We start from the raw sequence: 19,742 nt of genomic DNA on the forward strand, positions 1-19,742 counted from the left end.
GATTTTTAATAAGGGGGTCAAAATCTGAAGAAGTAAACACATGAATTAATCGATGGGGGTTCAACATCGACTATATATACATAAAACATAATTTTAACCATGTATAAATAGTAATATTTTCCGCCAAAGGAGGTTCGCGTGAACTCCGAACAATAGGTTGGCTCCGCCCTGATTATGATTAAGAAGGATAAGTACTTTGATAGTCATGAAAATAAATATTTTGATTACAGTGGGTAATTACATAAGAATTCCTTTTCCTTTTTGTGAGTTGATGATTGTTAAAACAATTTACATACCAATTGTTGAGAAAATTAGAATTTACAACTAGACATAACAAGACGAAAACGAAATTATATTCTTTATTGTTAATAGTGATCACTAATCATGAACAAAACTATCATGTAACTCATTGATAATATGTTTGTGTCCCAATAATTATTCAAATGTCACACTATTTCAGACATGATAAAAAGAAATTAATCATGTTTTAGACATCGACCAATAAATATCTATTCATAAACCATTCTTATCCATTACTCTTTAGATTGTTTTGTCTCCACTCCCTTATCTTATCTACTTTACTCAATACTCATCAAAATGTATATCATATTTATTGAAATCTTGATTTTATATATATATATATCTAAATTACGTATTAAAATTATGGGTTCAATTAAATTCGTAGCTCATTAATTAACTAGATCTGTCTGTTACACTTACTATAGGAAGGAGGAGGAGCAACAAAATTTTTGACAAATGTCTATCTACACTTTTTTTTAACTAGATCAAAATTTAAAATATCAAAGTAATAGAAATCATCTAACAAAAAAAGTACGCCCCTTGTTTCAATTTATGTGACACTTTTCATTTTTCGAGAGTCAATCAGCTTAAGTTTGACCAGGAATTTGCGCATGAAATCTTTAATTTTTTTTTGAAATGAAATTTATATATTTGTAAACTACGTAAAAAGTATTATAAGTAACAATAATTGATAATTCAAAATGTTTAAAAGATCTATGAAAAACTTATGATCAAAGATAGACTTGTTTAAATTTTGAAATTAGAAAAGTCTCACATAAAATGAGACGGAGGGAGGAGGGAGTAACTATCTTTCTATAGTTATCAACCTATATAACACGTTATTAATAAGATGTAACAAATGGGCCACACGAATTAAGGAAAGGGGAATAGTGGACCGATAACAATAAGGGAATGATATGTTAAATATTTTCTTAAAGACACTTGTATATATAATTGAAACAAATATTTTGGGATCAGAGTGAGGATGAGGTGTGGGTCTAGTTGGGATAGTAGCGTTGGCGTAACAAATTAACCGGTGGGAAAATATGTCTTTGATCTTCTAATATATATAGTTTTGGACAACACTTTCTTCATGAGGAAGTCTTTGAGATTGAGTTAATTGCACAAGATCCATTTTATTAATCATAATATCAGAGTTATATTCGTCCCGATTCATTTTCCCGATGTTAGCCCCACACCCCAGCCCACTATCTTATATTGTTAACACTCTAGATCGATGTCTACCCTAAACGTGGAGGGAGTGGGAGGTGTTGGAGTACCACATCAATTGGAAAAATAGGCCTTAATTTGGTCTTCTTATATATTGTATTTTTTTTCTCTCAGTACATAGTTCAATTGACTAATTGAACTATTATTTATTGGTGAGTATTCAATTTTTCACATTATAGTCTTTCCTTTATTCTCCCTTTCATATCTCCAGCTTTAAAAATATACCTTTCTTAAAACACTTAGACGGGCCAAACATGAAAAAATTAGTCATAACAAACACACTCTTATTAGTGCCAATACTATTTTCATAAACTCAATTATATGGAAGACTAATAAAGATGAACACAAACAAAGTCATATAGTAATATACATAGTGTACTTATAAATATCATACTTCCTCCGTCCCATTTTATGTAGAATAGTTTGACTCGGCACGGAGTTTAAAAAAGAAAAGAAGACTTTTAAAACTTGTGGTCCAAAATGAATGATAGAAATTTGTGTGGCTGTAAATTATTTCATTAAGGGTAAAATAAACATTTTATAGTTAAATTGTTACTTAATATATAAATGCGTCATTATTTTTGGAATTAACTAAATAGGTAAGTAAGTCACATAAATTGGGACAGCGGTAGTAATTACTATTATGAATTTGACAGAAAATCTATGGTGTTACTATTGATCTCTTTTACTCCTTTCGTCTCATTTTATGTGAGGTACTTTGACTCAGCATGAAGTTTAAGAAAGAAAGGAACTTTTAAAACTTGTGATCCAAAATGAATGATAGAAATTTGTGTGGCTATAAATCATTTCATTAAGAGTAAAATAGACATTTTATAGTTAAATTGTTACTTAATATAAAAATACGTTATTTTTTTTGGACTAATTAAAAAAAAAAATAAGTCACAATACAGAAAGTAATATATGCGCGTGCTTCTTTGATAGTGACTAGAAATTAAATTGTCAGAAAATTTGCTAATCCATTATATACTCTATAGTAGCATAGGATCATTTCATATCATAGGTATAGCGTGATTTTATTTCATTTTTCTCCTTCCAACTTTGCCTAAACTTTTTACATAATACTCTATTCAGTATTCCCTCCATTTCAATTTATTTGTTTGGTTTCAATTTAACGTAGAGTTTAAAAAGTAAAAGACTTTTGAATGTTATGATTATAAATAAAAAATTGTATATACATAATTTTGTCGTTTTATACATGTCAGAGTCATGACATGTGAGATGTGGAAACTAAACAATTGTCAAATTAGGAAAAAATATTCTTTCTGAAACAGATGAAAAGAAAAATATCGCAAACAAATTGAAACCCATTTGAAACGAAGGGAGAGAAACAATACCAAATTAAAGAAACTCATGACATGTATATATGATTATATACTATTATTACTTAATTTCTAACTACAACAATAACAAATCTAGTGAAATGATCACAAGTTTAGTTTGAAAAGAATATAATGTACGTATACCTAACCTCTATTTCGTAAGTCAGAAAATTGTTTCTGAAATAACTTAAACATCGTGTGTGAACAGAGGCGGAACATAGCATTAGAAGTTTGGGGGTTCTAAATTTCCTTTAAAAATAAAAAGAGAAACTTTTTTGTTGATAGCAAGGTTTGAACCCATAACTCTAGCGTGAAAAATATTTTCACAACTCCTAATTACTTACCATTAAGTGAACAATCAATTTTGTTGGGGATTCACAAATGACAAGTTAACGTACATATATATTTATTTAATTTTCTACTGCAAATATAAATTTACGAAAAAATTATGAGATTCGTTCGAACCAATAAACCCCGCCTAGATCCTCCGCCTCAGCCCGTGAATAGTACTCCCTCCGTCCCTATTTAGTTGTCCATATTTCCTTTTTTAGTTGTCCCTATTTAGTTGTCCATTTTGACAAATCAAGAAAGGACAACAAATTTTTTCCTATTATACCCTTATTTACACTTCTTGAAAATTATAAAAGTGTATTTGTTTCCCTCTAATTTATTTCACTTGAATTCAAAGAAGTGGTTGTAATTTTGAAGTGAAAAGTTGTCATAAGGGTAAAATTGTAACTTTACTGTACTAATCATTGTTGTCTTAATTTGTGTGTCATTTCTAAAGTGAACAACTAAAAAGGAACAGGGAGTAAGTTTTTCCTCTTGCAGCACATTTCATGGCTTTTTTATTATTGCTAGTCAACTCTTGTCTTTATTTTGGTCATTTTCATGGATTTGCTAGAGACCTAAATATCATAGATTCGATCGACCTGTACAGAAGGCTAAATGAGTGATTTTGAGAAAATAAAAAGTGAATTTCTTATTTATTTTCTTGTGTTGATACGTAAGTAAACGATATTCTTTCGTTTTAAAAAGAGTGACCTAATTTAACTTGATATGGAGTTTAAGAAAAAAAAAAAAAAAATTAAATCTTGTGGTCCTAAATTAAAGTTATGTCAAATGTACAAAATTATCCTTTAATCTTGTAGTCTTAAACATGTCACGTGGAAGCTGAAAGTAAAATGTTACCAAAAAAGAAAAGAGATCATTCTTTTTGAAACAAACTAAAAAGGAAAGGAGGTCATTCTTTTTTAAACGGAAGAAATACTATTTTAAAAGTATTTATATATAATACTATTCAAATACTTATGGTGGTAGGTTTGCGGGGCAATGGGAATGGGTGAATATGAGATATAAATCAATGTGTGTGGAACATTACTTCTAGAACTTATTTTTCCTAGTTTGACAGTCATTTTTCTCATTTTTTAAATGACTTATTCTTTTAAAAGTAATATTAAATTTTCTGTGTAGTCCTGGATGTGGTACTGGCGCATGAACTTGGTTACTGATTTGACCGATTTGTTAACAAAAGGAAAGGTTTGTTTATTTGTCCAGAAATATGTTTTCGACCTATATTTCGATTGAACCTGGGGCTGGGCTCCTGTTGGCAAACATAAGAATTGGGATTCAGGTTGGTTGCTCTTGGACTAATTAATTAGAAAGAGAAAAAAAGTACGTAAACTTGTTTTTGAAAAACATCAGTTAAGTATTAAAACATTTTATTTGGTAAAGAAAAGAAATAACAAGTAAAAGATTTAAACAAAATGAATATTTTTATTTGCTACAAATTGAACTGATTATTTGTTCACTTAGTGTTCGATTAAATTTAAATTTCACATAAAAAATTATATTGAAAATAAATGTTCCCTAATTAAACTTATTCTTGAAAAATATAGTACAAACCAACAAATGTGAAATGATGAAAAATAATATATTATAAAACGATAGGTAACCATCCAACTAAACAATATATTTACACTTGTGTTGGCAAAGGCAAACTTAGTTAAATAGATACGATTTTGCAATATTAGAGTTGTTAGGCTAAAATTCTTTTACTTCAAGTCTTGTTAATTAATTAAAAACAACTTTAACAACCATAAATAAAAACAAAACTAAATAGAATAACTTACATTGTAAGTTAATTATGCACAAAAGATAGTTGATCATCTTTAAGAAGATTCTGACCTTACATTAATTGACATTTATAGAAAATTCAAATGTATTGACATTACTTGTTAACCAATTTCTCTAATTTAATGGAAAAAATATAACCATGGCAACAACCGATTTGGATTAATTTAAACTATATATGTTGGAATTAGCAAATCCTAGTTAAGCCTAAGGTGTTGTTGAATTAATAATAATAACCATATTCATATTTTAATATGCTTTTGTACTTTTTGTAGTCATGACTTGTACTCAAGTCCTAAACAAAGTACATAAAATAGTATTTAATAATTTTGAATTAGGTTTATAGAAGTAACAACCGGTAATAGGGTTACCGACATGTATTCTGATGGAATGAACCATTCTTAATTATTCAGTGGTTTCGTATTCAAATCTATGAAAACGAAGAAAAAAAAGAATTGTTGGAAGCTTTATTCTCAAAAATGAATCGTGCAACACACGAATTTTGATTTAGTCAATGATTTTAGATTGAATCTATGAAAATGAGAAAAAAAATGTCGAAAGTATTTCTCTCAAAAATGAATTATGCAATACATGAATTCAGATTTAATCGAGCTCGGCAATTTTTAAAAGAACTAGTGTTATATGGCTCGGAAATGCACTACGTGGCAGTCAATGGAGCATATGATTAAAGATAATTAAAAGTAGAAAAGTGATTAAATATAACGACCGTTTCGCCGCAATATTGAGCTTTATATTAAAGCTTACTTATTTTATCAACCCAAAAAGAAGCAGAGACAGTAACGGATCCAGGATTTGAAGGTTATGGGTGTTCACTTTCTTTAGCGTAGAAGAAAAGGAAAAAAAGCAAACATATAGCAGTGAGAAGAAAAAAAAAAGCCAAAAAAACCTTGACCAGGACTCAAACCCTCACACTTAAGGTCGTCAGCGCAAGCCTTACCTTGCATCTGAGAACCAAAGCGCACATCAAACCTTTTGATTAATGGATGCTCAAGAATTAATTATATCATCTTTTCAATATTTTCAATGAACATATACAAATTTCCGTTGAAATTAATGGGTGTTCGAGCACCCGATACCCTCAATGTGGGTCCGCCCGGGGGGTTAAGAAAAAGATGGATACCCACAAATTACTTTTTATTCTCTAAATTCTACGTTAATTAACATGACATATTGACCATTTTGGATAATCTCAATGTGAGGCAAAAATGATATTTTCGTTTTATTTTATATGATATTATTTGATGGATAGGTTTCAAAAATAGTTATTTTTTAACATGTATTAAAAAAACATAAATTAAAAAGTCATTAAAATACGTAAGTAATTTGTGAAATTTTTCACTTGCTTTTATTTGAAATTTATGACACTGTCATGGTACATTTTTGCATAAAACAATTGGCCATCTTTATAAAAAAAATTGTGAAAAGTGGTTAGTTGTGCAAAATTTGTTTGATTAAATATAAAATTTAAGAAAAAATAAATTGAAACTCGTGCTAAAATACATTATAGATATTTACGCAATACGTAATTATACATAATAATTTCTCTTGCTGATGACTCAAGGATTTAAAATTCTCTCTTATCCAATTAATTAGTAAAAGATTTAATGTTAAATGCGTCTATATATTTGCACCTAATCTTAACTACTTTTTTCCTATCACTATTAACCTTCTTACAACATATTCTCATCATTTAATTAAATAGGATTTTGAATTTTCCTTTTTTGTTCCTTTCATACCTAGATTCGTTCCCAATAAGGGCTAAGTGTTCATCAGAACAAGATAAATAAGAATATTTTATGACATTAATTTATATCACGTTTTATATATAAAATAACTAATTCCATCATTTCTAATCACAGAAACATCTAGCAAAGAAATTCAAAAACTCAAGTAAACAAAAAATATCAATTTTGGAAACAAAAAAAGACGAGAAAACACTACAAGTTGTGGCATACAATTTGCGAAAATGTCTTTGATCTTTGATCTTTGATTTATAAGTCTACAACTTTTTAATAACTAGTTGTTGACAAATTTGGATTCCATTTGATAATCTCTACCATATCGTGAGTTGTCAATTTAATATCCAGCTAATTATTTTTGGCATCAATTAATAGATATTAAGACCACCATAATGATAAATCTTTGCTTGGACTAATTAATGCTGGTCAAGAAAATGATCTAATTAATTAGTCCTCTAGCTATATTGATTAATTTGCATGGCCCCTTACCTCCAAAAATTGAGGAAATTGTCAAAAGATGGACAATTCAAAACAAAATAAAATTGGTATCCACATTGAAACCTGATTGAATTTGGATTCGTATCGAAAAGTCCCGAAGTGAGTGTTCCCTAACAAATTACTCTGTACCCAGGGGGACTCAAACTCAAAACTTCTAATTAAGAATGTGGGAGTACTTACTACTCCATCAGAATCCTCGTTGGTAAAAAAAAATTAATCCAAAACCATAGCATAATTATCAATTGTACATGCAATAAAAGAAGCCACCTACTTGCAGCTCATATTAGGGTCTTAATTAAGCCCTTCATAAAGAACAAATTAATTTGACTTTTCAACCCTTTGACGAAAACTATAATCTATTTGAACAATTTTTTGGAATGTTAAAAATATTTATTTTTAAAAAGTGAGGTGTTTAGTTAAGAAGTAGAAAAAAAAATGCTTTTAAAGAGTAGTAAGGGTTGTTTTTTTAAAGCTGAGGCATGATATTGAAAAGCACAATTTCAGGAAGTAGTAGTATATAATTTATAAGTATAAAAAGTTAGTTCTGTTATAAAAGATTTTTAGTAATTTGGATCTTTTTTCACGTTTAGATTTTTTTTGAGTTTAAATCTATTTTTTTAGCACGTTTTTTTAAATAAATAAAATATGTGAAAGATTGGTCTTGAAATTAAATGAAGAGAAACTAAAAAAATAAAATGTTCACAAGGGATTTTTTTTTTTGTGTTTAAATCTACTCTTTTGGCATGTTTTCTTTAAAAAAAAAAAACGTAAAAGATTGGTTCTGAAATTAAATGAAGAGAAGCTAAAAAATAAAAAAAAATTCACAATGAGGTTTGAACCCGGACATGAGGGTTAATTTAAAAAGAGATCTACCACTATGTTACAATTTACTTCTTGTTCACGAGAGAGTTGACAATTAATATATCTACATAATTACAAAAAAATTACCTTATGGCGAAGGTAAATAGTCAAAAAAGTTCCCCGTAGAACGCAAGCATTGAGACTTTCATCGAAACAAAAAGAGAGGAGCGGAAAGCCACTTAACTGTAAGAAAAGAAGCACGTATCCTTTTTTTGTAAAGAAAGAGGGCTACTTTACGATCTTGTAACTTTTTATTAAGAGAGTTCGAGTGAACCTCTGAAACCCATGTGAATCCGCCCCTATATTAATCGTACTGATATATTTTAATCTTAATACAAACAAATGAAATCGATATATATATAATAAACTCTAAAAAGAAATCAAATCAAAACAATAATAAAACTCAATAATATACCTCAACCATTAGTGGTGGTCAACTAATCTAATTTCCTTATGCATGAGACACGTGTAAAAACCATGACAGAGATTCACATGATGTTCATCAAAGCTGATAAGCTTGAATTTTGACCATGTCTAATCTTTGGTTTAATTAGCCACTTCTCAAAAATAAAACTATTGTGACCAGGACCCTCCCCTCCCACTTTCATGTTCGAAGCTAGTAAGGATTCAAGAATCTACTCAATGAAAAATTATTATTATATATATATATAATAGGTATTAATTTTCTATTCATTTTCATATTTCATGAAAATTTCAATTTTGTCATGGTGGGTATTCCCTTTAATAAAGAGAGAAATATTAGAAATATCGTTAAATTTTAATGTAAATTATTAGTTTCATTCTTAAACTATTAACAATCTTAAAACACTTTTTATTTGACAAACTGAATTTAAATACACATCTAATATGTCACATACATAACAAGTGGTTTTAAACGTTTGTAAGAGTGTGAGACTCTTAATAAAAAACCAAAAAAAGTGTTGAAAACATCCTTATATTTGACAAGAATTTAAGGGTACTTAAGTTTAGTTAGTCGAGTAAAATTTTTTTACTAAAGTATCAATTGTTCAGAAATAAAATTAACAATTCACGTCAAATTTAAGAATATTTTTTTATCTTCAATAAAAAATTTCCTCACAACTACCCCTCATGGTGTCTTGCATGTAATTATCACATTCTTATCTTCCTACCTTTCTAAGTTTTCATTAATTTTCCAACCTCCTCCCTTCAATATTTATACTAAACCCTCTTTCCTTCATCCACCTTATGGTACTTGATTCATTTTGCCATAGAAGTTTTTGTCTTATTGTAATGTTTCTATATATTCTTCAATCACCATCATCAATACATAGAAGAGAAAAACTCAACCAACCAAAACAAAATACCAAAACCCCCATTTACAATAAACCTTCAAAATTTTCCAATTCATAATCACCATATCCATTAATTATCATATTTTCTTGCCCTTCTTGTTTATTTGTAGTCATTTTATTTCAAAAAACACATATTTAAACAAACAAAAAATGGAGTTAACTTGTAGTACTAACCCCACCCCCACCTCCACCAAAACCCCAGATTCAGAAGTTGATACCCCACCTTTAATTAAGCCTTTATCTTTCAGCAACGGCAATAATCACCACAATCATCACCACCAACCGCCGCCGTGCACGGCGGTGATCTACAAAGAATGCTTGAAGAATCATGCAGCAAGTTTAGGCGGACACGCCGTAGACGGTTGCGGTGAGTTTATGCCTTCGCCGGAATCCACCCCATCAGATCCCATTTCACTAAAATGCGCCGCTTGTGGTTGCCACCGCAACTTCCACCGCCGTGAACCGTCGGACGATTCATCACCGCCGGCCCACTTCATCGATTTCCGCCACCATATTTTCCCCCAAATTAAGCGATTTTCTCCATCTCCGTCTCCGTCTCAGTCTCCGTCCCTATCTCCGCCGCCGCTGCCGTCACTGTTCCAGCCCCAACCCGTTACTCCTACAGGTTTAAAATCAGAGAACCCAAATGGTAGAAAGCGATTTAGGACCAAATTTACAGCAGAACAGAAAGAGAAAATGCGTTCGTTTTCGGAGAAATTGGGTTGGAAATTGCAGAAATGTGATGAAACTGCTGTTGATGAATTTTGCAATGAAATTGGAGTTGGAAAAAGTGTTCTTAGAGTTTGGATGCACAATAACAAAAACACTATTGGTAAAAAAGATTACCAAATTTCGAATAACAGTAGTAGAGATCATAGCTTCGAGAACAAAAATGGATTCAATATCAATGGCACCGCAAGCAGCAATGAAGAAGAAGATCATCCCAAAAGTAACAACAATGATAATAGTACTACTAGTAATTGTGAGCTTCATCTTCATATTTCCACTAATGGGTCTTCTTCTTCATCCTAATTTTAGTCATTTTGTAATTTGTTCCTCTAGCAACAACAATGAATAATAAGGATATATTAGAAGGTAAATGTAATTCTCTTTTCTAAATTTTATTATTACTAGATATGTTGTTATAATTGATTATTACATTAAGCATTCTTAGTTATGTTTTTTTTTAGTTTCTTAGTTATGTTTTTGTAGTAGAAAAGTTTCTTTTCTAAATTATTCTGTAAGATCTCTTTTCTAAATTTTATTACTATTGTGTTAGGTGAGGGTTCGATTTTGATGTTGTAATTCTTAATTTCTAGTTTTTCTAAATAAATAAATAAATTTTACTAGTACTAGATATGTTATTATCTTTGATTATTACATTGAGCATGCTCAGTTATGTTTTTTTTTTTTTTTGGAATAATAGTACTTTGGATTCTTTTTTCTTAATTTTAGGAATAATAGTACTTTGGATTCTTCAATTATTGATGACTTCTCTATTGGTCAGATAATATATGATTTAAGTATAGTTAATTACTTAATTTTCATTTCATTAACTAGTTTGTCTTTTTAATACATGTAATAAGTAACATTTAGATGATTTTTAGAATTGTGTTTTAAACATATTTAGTTATAGATATTATAAGGAATAAAATAAGAATTCTCTCAATATTAAAGGTGATAAAACAGTAATTTTTTTGATTTTTTTTTTGGTTTTTAGGCAATTTGCATTTTGTTGTGAAATAAATATGAATAAAAGTAGTGGAGTATATGATTCTTGAAATTATGAGGATACCTTTAGAAATTTTGGATAATGACACATGTGTATACTTTTAATTTGCTTCATATATAGCCCATACTTTAGTGTCCTAAAATGGATCGTTTAGGTAGTAATGTTCGTTTTGAATACAAATTTTTGTTATTAAGATGCAAATTAATGTTGTCTGCTAATTTGTCTTTTTATAATTTAAAATATTGCCATTAATTTCTACTTTTGAAGAGGTTATGTACACTTGTCCTTAATGGGAGCTAATGGCAAATAAAATGGGGTGGTTGGGTAGCAAGAATTTGAATCATAGAAGCCTTACTCATGTCCTTAAGGTCCCAAACCCTAATTTTATTTTATTTTTATGTGTGATCTTCGATCAGCTAGCTCGCAGATATCTCAATTAATGCGAGCTATCTCAATTAATTTTATAGAATATTTATTATATTTTTGTGTTTAGCAACCCCCCCCCCCCCACCCCTCCCATGGGTCCCCTTCTCACTCAAGAAACAACTCTAGCATCAGAGTGATCTAATAGTAAAAGAAGAGTTTAGAATTGCCTACTACGACACCACCAATACAAATATAGGATGTTTTGTCTATCAAAATTTAGAAATCATCTAATATTTTTATTTTTTTAGAAATTTATAATGGAGAATTCATAACTTTTAACCACTTTATTAATTTTATAATAAGTGTCTGTTATCTTCCACATATAGAGAGTGAATAATTTTATCTTTCAATATTAGATGAAAAGAAATTATAAAGTATTTTTAATTTTTATTTTTGTTAAAATCTAAAATTATATTCACATAATTCATAATTATTTTATTAAACATTAAATCACGTATTTTTACTTGTCATGAAACCTAACTCAATCCCTAATTAAGCATTTTTATTAAATTAATACATACATAATAGGGTATAGCCTTCTACACAAAATTTTATCACTTAATATATTTTTATTTATTACATTACTTAACTATTATAAGTTATTAAACCTTCAATATGAATAAAAACCTATAATAGTATCAACTCTTTATCCTAATCATTGTCTAAATATTTTAACTCCACCAAAAGATTTAGGGCAACCTTCATTTGACTACCAAGTCAATTATAAAGACAAATATATCCTTTTTAGCATCTATATTTTTTTCTTTTGATAAGGGGTATTTCAGTAAGTTTAACTAGTATCATGGAGGAACAGATGCATTGTCTAATTAATTATATTATATTATATATATAAAAAACAATAGATTCAGACTCATGAGCAGCTAAATTATAAAATATATTATCATAGTAATCTGACCTTTTAAGGCAAGTTTTTGTTGGATGTTAAAACAAAAGTTTTGGAAGTTGTAGCTTGACACCTTTCCATTTTTGGTTGGATCCTTAAGGTGGTAACATTTGTTTATTCTAACTTAATCATACATTTAGAATCACGATAAGTACCTTTTAATCACCTAATGAATATAATAATGCATCGTAATCAATAAAATAACAACAGAGAGAGATGATAAGAGTAGTTTTTTTTTTTATATAAAAAAAATTAAGATAAAAAAGTTCAATAATCAGTCCTCTTGATTGTGACAGTGAAAACCTTAATTCTAACCTAATTTAAATAAATAGTACTTAAATAAATAAAACTCCATTTGTCCTTAAATAGTTATCGCTTTAACAAAAAAATTATCTTAATATTTTAAAAAAGTTTAAGATAAAAATAATAGTAAATGTTTTTAATTATAGTCTCTTTGGCACAATATAAATAAATTATTAGGAGGACATATCCTTAAGAAACATATTTAGACATTAGTCAAAGGACTTTTCAAATATTATCATTTTGATTCTTCTCAAAAGTAAAGATAATCATCATTATTTGAGATATAAAAATAATTGAACAATCCAGAAAAAAGAATGGTCATTCAAAAAAAAAAGTTATACATTAATCTTAAACTTTCAAAAATTCATTCATTTTGGGTTAAAAAAAATGTCAAATAATTTTATATCAGATTAGAGAAAGGACGGAAGAACTACTTCTTAATAAGTGCACAATTTTTAAAAATATCTAAGAAATACAAATAACTTAGTATACTATATCTTAAATTCATGAGCGTCAAGTGAGTTAACACAACGACGACCACAACAGGGTTAGAAAGAGCTTTTGAAGGAAATTGGGTATGAATTATCCATGTGAGTCAATTCGGATCATGTCAAAATAATAGATTAATGATATATAATTATATAGTTAGAATTAAATAAAAAAAATTGAGAAGGGGCTCAATATTATTAATAGGACTCTTTTTAACCATTACATCGATAATATTGTTCGATAAAAAGAGTTCCCTCACAGAATTTCCGTGAAGTTCTTTTCCTTCACAATCAATAGAAAATTTCTATCCTTCTTCTCTCAATGAGGTTCAAAAAAAGTTATATATAAAAAATAAAAATAATATTTTTAAACACGATGAACATTATGTAATAGGATATAATTTTAGATTGTAATTTTATATAATTAATATAATTTATTTTTATATGTAATTATACTGTTTAACTAGTGAAACTAACTCAATAATGCTTTTTGTAGTGTAAAAAGTGATGTTTTCTTTATTTTATCATTGCACCAAATAAACAATTCTTGGATAACTTTAGGGATGGCAATGGGACGGGACGGGACGGATGTGGAACAGGGCGGGGTGGATTTAAGGTTATGTGGGGCGGGTTGAAGTGGGTTTTTTAAAAATTAATGTGGGACAGAGCGGATTGTGGGTATATGTGATTTTATGTGAGTTCAAATTTAATTTTAAGTTTTTACATGTTATAAGAGTGATAGAGAATTATTTATTAAGATAATTTCTATAAATCTACTAAAATATTCAAGATAGTAAATGAAAATGGTTCAATAAAAAATAATACAATTTCTTACATGTTTTCCATCTCTAAAAAATAAAATTTTAAGTCACTATCCTATTAAGTTAATACAACTTAATAAAAAAAAGAATTTATTTTTATGAATTTTAATTTTAGTATCAAATTTAACTAGAAAAAGAAAATATTAAAAAAGTTATGCGGGGTAGGTTCATTCGAGGTGGGTTTATGCGGAGCGGGTGGGACGGGTTGAAAATGAAAAAAAAGTAATTATACGGGGCAGGACAAATTAAAAATTTTACGGATTAAGCTCTACCCGCACCACTCGGCATAACTTTTTTTAACGCTGACATACTGAATGTCGTGACATGACATCATCCTATATGAAAGAAATATAATATTAATATTAATCAAGATTCGAACTGATTTTTATTTTAAATATATATAATTAATTAGGTGCACTTATTATTAAAGTTTTGACGAAGGAAATTAAATTGATTGACACATTTTCAACAAAAGATTTGCGGCTACTTTTTTTCAGAATATATAGTACTACATATTTTATCAAGTATAGTCATGGTCTCATGGATTTCTTTTATATACTAAATCTATGGAGCACTTCTCTCCGGGGCTCTACACAACGTAAATCGGAATATATTCAGGCTTTAATAGAGATATCGGACACCAGGTGAAAAATCAAATAAATAAAATGAAGGACCACAATTTGATAAGATTGCATATCTTTTGGACCACAATATGTGGTATGAGCTGTTAATCAATATAGAAAATGATTCAGAAGGCCTCTTCAATTTTAGTATGGGCTATTCTTTATTGCTTCATCTTTCAATAATGGGCTGCAAAAAGAATAGCAAGTGCAAACAAACTCTTCACAAATAAGGCCCATTACACCCTAACACTCCTAGAAGTTCCAATCTTTTTGCTTCATTTGGTGACTTGAACGTACTGTTTTAGAGTTTAAAACGAGAAGTAGTTACCCTCCGAGCAACTCTCTGAAGTCATTACTCAATTGGGGTGAATGAAGAGTACACTAAATATACAAAGAATATACACTAGTATAAATAATATGTATATTTTAGAGGTCATTCCAATCGAGTTTAGAGGCTCAAAGTGATTTTACAACTTCTTTTTTGGGGTGGTGTGTGTGTGGGTGGGGGATGGGTACATTAACACATATATATCATTACCAAAAATGGTTTGCAGGATTTAAGCTATGTAAAGTAAAATCCTCCTAGAATAATAGATAATAGTTACTCTGACTTAATTCCAAATAAGTTAGGGATCGATTATACAAATTCTTACTTCATTTAAAATAAAAAGGATTGTTACTGTATAGTGTATAGCATATCACTAAAATAATAGCCGATAAAAATATTATTTTTTTAATATAAGAATTATTAAACATATTTTAAATTAAATCTTCTTGTTCATCATGAAGATCGATTGTCCTTGCGTGGTCACGAGTTTATAATGATATATCATGACTTGTCCCAAGCTGTTACTCTCACCAATGACAGTAATAGCTTCAATGGAAGTTTGTGCAATTTGGTACTTCCTCCGTTTTAATTGATGTGATATGATTTGACTTGATATAAAATTTAATATATGTATTTTTTGAAATTTATGATCTAAAATGAGTCATATATGTCTGTATGAATATAAGTCATCTTATTAAGAATAAAACAAATATTTTAAAATTAAATTATTATTAAATATATAAATATGTCATTTTTGTAGATGGAGAGAATGGTACTTTTTACTATATAGGTGTCAATTTGATGCAAGCATTAGTTGTGTAGCCTTAATTAACTTCATTCTAACTTCAACTTTCGTGCTTCTCCTTCACCTACCTATTGTGTAGCCTTAATTAACTTCATTCTAACATTTGTTTTGACACTCTAGAGTCTAGACATAAGAGATATAGACATGGAGTAGCTCATTACTAAATTATTGGTCTATTTACAATTAGATTAGAAAGTATTTGATAGATGATTTGAAGATGAGTTATACACGTATTAAGTCTTGCATATCATGTTTAATAATCAATTAGACTGTAAGTTATTTATGTACGTATATATATAATAATGCATAAATCCTCTCATAATTAATTCATGTATGATTAATACATATATAACTCTAACTAGTTATCAGACGACCTTCATCAACCAAAAAGAAAGAAAGAAAGAAAAAAAGGGTGTAAAATGTAAATGGTGTATGGAGACACTGCTATGGCTAGAGGTGGCAAATTTAATTTGGACGAGTTAATAACTCGCTCATTTCAACCCATATAAGATGAAGGGTTAAGAGTAAAAAAAAATAAAAATTGAATCTTATATTTTTAAATTAAAGATATATTAAATGTGTTAAAATGTTCTTTAAATTAGACCAATTTGGTATGTTAAGATTACTGGATTAAAGAATTTTTTTGTATACTTGACATATTCTTTTTTAACTTTTATGACAAATTAAAATTAGACAAATAAATTAAAACGACGGATGTATTAGTTTTGTTTGGTAATTGAACATCAACATATGGAAATACTTGTTGTTTCTATTCATGCCTTTTTTGGTTATAAATTATAATTCATGCATATCACAAGCATGCTAACGGTTGTTTATTTGTGACAAAGATGGGTCACGGGGGCGGTTATTGCACCACTCAATGGCATGACTCATGTTTCTTTTGGTTTCGTATTTGATGTTCGATATTATTTTTTAATTGAATTAATTTAAACTCGATTATTCATAGTTATGTTGAAAAATTCATCTTAGAGGTGAACAACTAATTTAGACCCGCGTAGAAAAGTCCCATATGAAGGACAGGGGTAGAGTCAGAGTATTGATTGATTATGTGTTCAATGATTCTAGTAGTTTTGGTTCAACTTTGTATTTATGTAGAAAGTATATTGAAATATATATACATATAGTATTAATTTAGAATTCAATAATTTAAAAAAATCAGAATTCAAAACTCATAAATTTTAAATTCTGACTCTGCTTTTATTAGAGGATAAACGATTAAATCAGTCTCACACCGAAAAGTTCCACCTGGAGGGTGTAAAATACGTCCCGCTAAAGATAATTTCATTTTTGGAACTCAAATTTGAGATCTCTAATTAAGAATATAAAGTATTTATTCCCACTCATGCATAAAATTAAGTTAAACTATTAGATATCCCCCATCAAAATCTTAAATTAATTAGTCTGATACTAAATAATATACTTTTAATCACTGTGGTTTAATTGAGTTTTCCTTCTCACATGTTAACTTGTATAAGGAATTTATTCGGTAATGTCACAAATAGCAAATATATTAAAAAGGAAAAAAAATAAATTGATGTCTCAGTAAGGTACTGTTTGGTTGACATGAAAGAAAGAGAAGTGTGTAAAATTGGTAAACCAAAATTGTAAGATGTTTTACCATAGTTTTCTATATTAAGTCCAGCAATAGATAGAATCTTGAAAGAAAGAAAAAAATTATATTCATATTTGAAAAAAAAGAAGAACTCCATATAATTTAAGATCAACTCTTCTGGTGGAATAGATAAGATTTCTGCATCTTTAATAAGAAGGTCTAGATTTCACATTTTTTGAGTATAGAAAAGATTAGATTAAGAAATATTTCTCCTTTAATGGACCTTACGCAACACAAATTCAAATTAATCAAATGTCTGACATGAAATCATAATATATGGTTCACAAAAGAACTTCGATTGAATTATTTCTCTCCACTTATTATCAATGGATTAGGACTTTTTCCAATAAAAATTATATGGAGGAGTTAGTGTTGAACTAGCAAATTAAACTAAGTCATTTGTATGTTTTAGTAAACACAACGACCCAAATTAATGTGAATAGCCAAACAAATTGGTTCAGTTGCACCAAATACTCATATTGGTTATTAAGTGGATGTCATAATTTCAAAAAAAAATTTATTATTTTTTGAATTTTTTTGTGGAGTTGGAATCTAATTCTACCTTATCTGGAGAAATTCAATCCATTGATTTTATGACTTTTGATATTTTATACCAAAATCTTTTTGCCAAATTCTATAGCCTTTTTCTACCTGTTTTTGTTTGGCAAAATTAGTTGTCAATTAATAAGCATGTAAAAACAGAAAAGGATCGTAATATATTCCTCATTAATTTATCGGCTCATAAAAGTCTTCACTTTCACAGTTATTTTTTGTTAGAAATATTTCAAATTATTACATTTGATGCTAAATATATACTATAATTTAGATGTAAAAGGAATATATATAGTCCATATAGCTAATTCATTTCCAAGATTTAATTCTTATTAAGTTACCCTCTAATTTTTCTATATGTAGTCCCCCTATTATATTTATATTATATCAACATATATAAATGACTTACCCCTAATCTCAACATAAGTGACTTACCTTTTATTGGATCTTAGTGAAATTTAATGTATAAATTATAGGAACCACATATTATATGTATTAAATAATATCCTATCCATTCTAGTTTTCTATTTACCAAAAATTCCTTAAAAATGATGTTTGAGGGATATATAGCGTTGTGCACGGGATACATTAGGTTTGATACATTCCACATAGCGGGATACATAGCATTGTGCATGGGATACATTAGGTTTGATACATTCCACATAGAGGGATACATAGCGTTGTGCACGGGATACATGCGGGATACATAGCGTTGTGCACGAAATACATAGCGTTTGATACATTTCACATAGCGGGATACATAGGTAAATAAGGGATTTTTTAAATAAGTAGGGATAAATGGATATTAAGGTAAGTAAAGGAGTGTAGTTAAGTAAATTGTATAAATTATAGGAACCANCGGAATACATAGCGTTTGATACATTCCACATAGAGGGATACATAGCGTTGTGCACATGATACATGCGGGATACATAGCGTTGTGCATGGAATACATAGCGTTTGATACATTCCACATAGCGGGATACATAGGTGAATAAGGGATTTTTGAAAATTTTGAAATAAGTAGGGATAAATGGATATTAAGGTAAGTAAAGGAGTGTAGTTAAGTAATTTGTATAAATTATAGGAACCACATATTATAAGTACTAAATAACATTCTATCCCTTCTAGTTTTCTATTTACCAAAAATCCCTTAAAAATGATGTTTGCGGGATACATAGTGTTGTGCACGGGATACATGCGGGATACATAGGTAAATAAGGAATTTTTGAAATAAATAGGGATAAATGGATATTAAGGTAAGTAAAGGAGTGTAGTTAAGTAATTTGTCCAAATTTAATTAGATACATATATGATATAACCTCAACCATTATTAGAAAAAAAGTAAAGAGAAAAAACTTTGGATTCTTGCAATTTCAACCTCTAATTTACTTATTTAGTAACTATATTCACGTGAATTTTCTTACTAGAAAATTAATGCAAACAATATATTACATTTGATTTATTGTTTCTAGTCCTTTTTTCTCTTTTAGTACTAAAAAATGAGTCTTCACGTCTTTGACTAGGTCCAAAGCACAAAAAGGCAAAAAGAATTGCCACCCAAAAGAAGTGTAATGCAACGTTCCAAAAAGCAAACAATCAAACACGACTTTACGACCAAATGTGACGCAAACGAATAGTTGAGATTAGTGACAGATTCATAATTTAAAT

General features: G+C 28.8%; 1 protein-coding gene across 1 annotated transcript; it reads left to right on the plus strand.

Annotated features, from left to right (window-relative positions):
• The first annotated feature begins 9,303 nt into the window (after nucleotides 1-9,303).
• LOC125854935 (zinc-finger homeodomain protein 10-like) lies at nucleotides 9,304-10,801 on the plus strand. The gene has a single exon (XM_049534545.1). The coding sequence runs from the start codon at nucleotides 9,607-9,609 to the stop codon at nucleotides 10,486-10,488; it is 882 nt and encodes a 293-aa protein (XP_049390502.1). The 5' UTR covers nucleotides 9,304-9,606; the 3' UTR covers nucleotides 10,489-10,801.
• Nucleotides 10,802-19,742: the final 8,941 nt, after the last annotated feature.

This window comes from Solanum stenotomum, chromosome 2 (genome assembly GCF_019186545.1).
Source record: "Solanum stenotomum isolate F172 chromosome 2, ASM1918654v1, whole genome shotgun sequence".
Lineage (NCBI taxonomy): Eukaryota > Viridiplantae > Streptophyta > Magnoliopsida > Solanales > Solanaceae > Solanum > Solanum stenotomum.